The 2,683-nt window shown below is 42.7% G+C and overlaps 1 protein-coding gene across 1 annotated transcript in view; it reads right to left on the bottom strand.

Moving 5' to 3' along the window:
- The window catches only part of anapc2 (anaphase promoting complex subunit 2), a 16,108-nt gene that overhangs the window by 7,269 nt on the left and 6,156 nt on the right, over positions 1–2,683 (bottom strand). The window contains exons 8-12 of the mRNA XM_015385902.1: positions 1,973–2,151; positions 1,752–1,893; positions 1,604–1,679; positions 1,326–1,529; positions 69–201 (exon numbers count right to left, since the gene is read on the bottom strand). Coding sequence (XP_015241388.1) covers positions 69–201; positions 1,326–1,529; positions 1,604–1,679; positions 1,752–1,893; positions 1,973–2,151 — 734 coding nt within the window. The remainder of the gene's footprint in view (positions 1–68; positions 202–1,325; positions 1,530–1,603; positions 1,680–1,751; positions 1,894–1,972; positions 2,152–2,683) is intronic.

The following is a 2,683-nucleotide window of genomic DNA, read 5'->3' as shown; positions in this document are numbered from 1 at the left end:
AGCTTAACGAATAGTGTTGTTAAGCTGGTGAGTTGTTCCACAGTAGAGGCTGAAATCAGAGATCGTACTTTTTTCCTGGAAGTGTAGGATGATGGCGGCGTGGATGGGGGACACGGTGAGGTTAGTGAGGGTCCTGTCCTCCAGCTCCAGGTCCAGAGTGACGGAGCCCAGGTGAGGCTTCCAGCTCAGCGTCCTCATGGCCTTAAAAACACCCAGAAAGCTTCAGTCACAAACCAAAGACAGACGTTTCTTATTGGTTCCTGTAGAACAGGGCTCTGCAACCTGTGGCTCTTTGGACCCTCTAAAATGGCTCTTAATAAATAAAAATAAATAAATGACAAAATAATTAATAATAAGATTTAATGCCAGTTTTAGACACTTTTGTGGGTTTCATAAGAAAATATCTGAATGGACCAGAAATAAGATGAAATATGAGAGCTATTTTTCCTTTAATTAAAATGGGAAAACATGGTGTTTTATTATTAACCCTGTAATGCCAAATGTATCATATTTGATACAAACGGTTTCTGAAATGTTTTGACACCTTTTGCAGAATTTAATGGTAAAAACTTTGCTCAAAATCCTATTTTACACAATCAGATATACCTGATAACAGCCAGTAGAAGACTACACAAAAAACAACCTTGACTTATCGCATAGTAATAAATTATTAATATAAAAAATGTATTTCTGTTTTTTCTTTTTACATATTTTGTTAAAAGGCCAAATAAGGACTTCAAACCAAAAAAAAGTTATTTTCTGTTTTGTTTTATTCTTGGATCGGGCTTTAAAGGGTTAACTTTTTTTTTTCATCAATTAATACTCTACAGAAAAAAATCCATGTTTCAGTTATATTAACTGTTTTATATTTTTCATTATTTGAAAAGAATCCAAATGAGTTCTTGGTTATTTGAAATGGCAACAGATTTCTATATTTAATAAAAATAATAGGTTGTTTTTTAATGGAGCCAAATCAGTCTCAATTTTCACAAACACACATATGTGACCTTAAATATTTTGGCAAATCATGCGCTGTGCATGTGTGAACCTCTTGTGTGAATTGTGCACAGTGTGTGTGTGGAGTTTTTCCTGTCCATGCATGAATCACATGTGAATTTGTGAAAATTGAGACCGATTTAGCTCCATATTCTTTTAATAAAAAAATCATGTAATATTTTGCAGCTCTAAACGAGTTTTAATTAGCTGGACTCAGAGCAAATTGGTTCTTTGCACATGAAAGCTTGCAGACCCCTGCTGTAGCACATAAAACTTAAATGATATGAAATGAAATGGTTTGATGGTTGTGATTTAGCAGAGAAGTCTACCTTCAGCTTCTCGTAGCGATGGGTGTAGGCCTCCATGGCCTGGCATATGACAGCAGGGAGCTCCAGCTTCTCCTCCTTCAGCGTGGGCCAGAACTCAGACGACAGGATGATGGCGGACAGAGCGAGCGGCGGCTGCTCTTCCTGGCTCAGCTTTGACTCCTCCTCACGGATGTGGCTGTTAATCCTGCGAGAGTCCGCCATGTCCTGCAACCCGACGCAGACACATTAAAGTAGAGGGAGGAACATCTTCTGAGGTGGCTGGTGGACGGAAATCGTACCTTCAGCATGACTTCGCAGTAATGCATGTGAGACTCTCCGAACCGCAGCTTCAGCAGCTCCACGTTCCGGATCTCCCTGAATAGAAACAGGTCAGAGGTCAGAGGGACCTGGCACTGATGGCGGTCAGAGGTTCTGCTGGGTCCACACCTGGCCGTGTTGTAGTTGAGTTGGTGCAGCAGTCTGTCGGCCAGCACGGCTCTGTACTCGTCGATGAAGATGTCTTTGCTGCCGTAGATGCTGACCAGCAGGCTGATGATGTCAGACGAGCGGCGGCTGGAGCCCAGTTTATCTGGAAAGCGTAAACAACGACATGGGTTGGTGGAATCCGTCCAACAGCTCCGCAGGTAGAGACAGGTGCGTTCACTGACCAGGCACGGCGTCGGTGGGATCCGGAGTCCAGTCTTCGGGGTCATTGCCTTCGTCGTCGCTGTCCTGCATCTCCAGAGTCACCGGGTCTCCTCTGGAGAGCTCCGAGGCCAAGTCGTTACAGGCTTCAGCGTCGCCCGTCAGCCCGGCGATGATCTGCCTCACCGTGTCCTCCCGGGTCCTGAAACATCAAAGGAAACCAGACTTCAGTTCCTGCGGATCCAGGACCCATCAGCTCACGGGAAAAACTATTCCTTAGAGGTCTCAGTTCGAGATGTAAACAAATAAACAACTTATGATTAATTATCAATTAATGGTTTATTAGATTCTAATTTTTTCCATCTGGTTAACTGATAAAATGTTGCTTTCTTTCAACGTTGTAGTTTTCCTGCCATCCAGTACAGGATTAGTCGTTCTTAATCAGACCCTCACTGGTATTTATCAGAGAAGTACTGGCAGAGCGATCATGCTGAACTTTACGTGGTTCTTTTCATAAATATAAACTCCTTAACTGCACCTAAATAGCTCCCATTTAGCCATGCTGCATGACAGAGCGACATCGACTTCTCTGGTGTTCTGTCAAGCACACCAGAGGAGACTTGGAATGTGATAAAAAAATGCATGCTAGCAATTAGCGCATTAGGCGATGAAGACTTATGATTTAAAACAGTCTGACAGTTTGTTAGACTCTTTAAATCAGGGTTCCTACAGCA

The sequence above is a fragment of the Cyprinodon variegatus genome, unplaced genomic scaffold, assembly GCF_000732505.1.
Source record: "Cyprinodon variegatus isolate N-32 unplaced genomic scaffold, C_variegatus-1.0 Scaffold351, whole genome shotgun sequence".
In the NCBI taxonomy this organism is placed as follows: Eukaryota; Metazoa; Chordata; class Actinopteri; order Cyprinodontiformes; family Cyprinodontidae; genus Cyprinodon; species Cyprinodon variegatus.
This window is presented reverse-complemented; position numbering and strand designations above follow the sequence as displayed.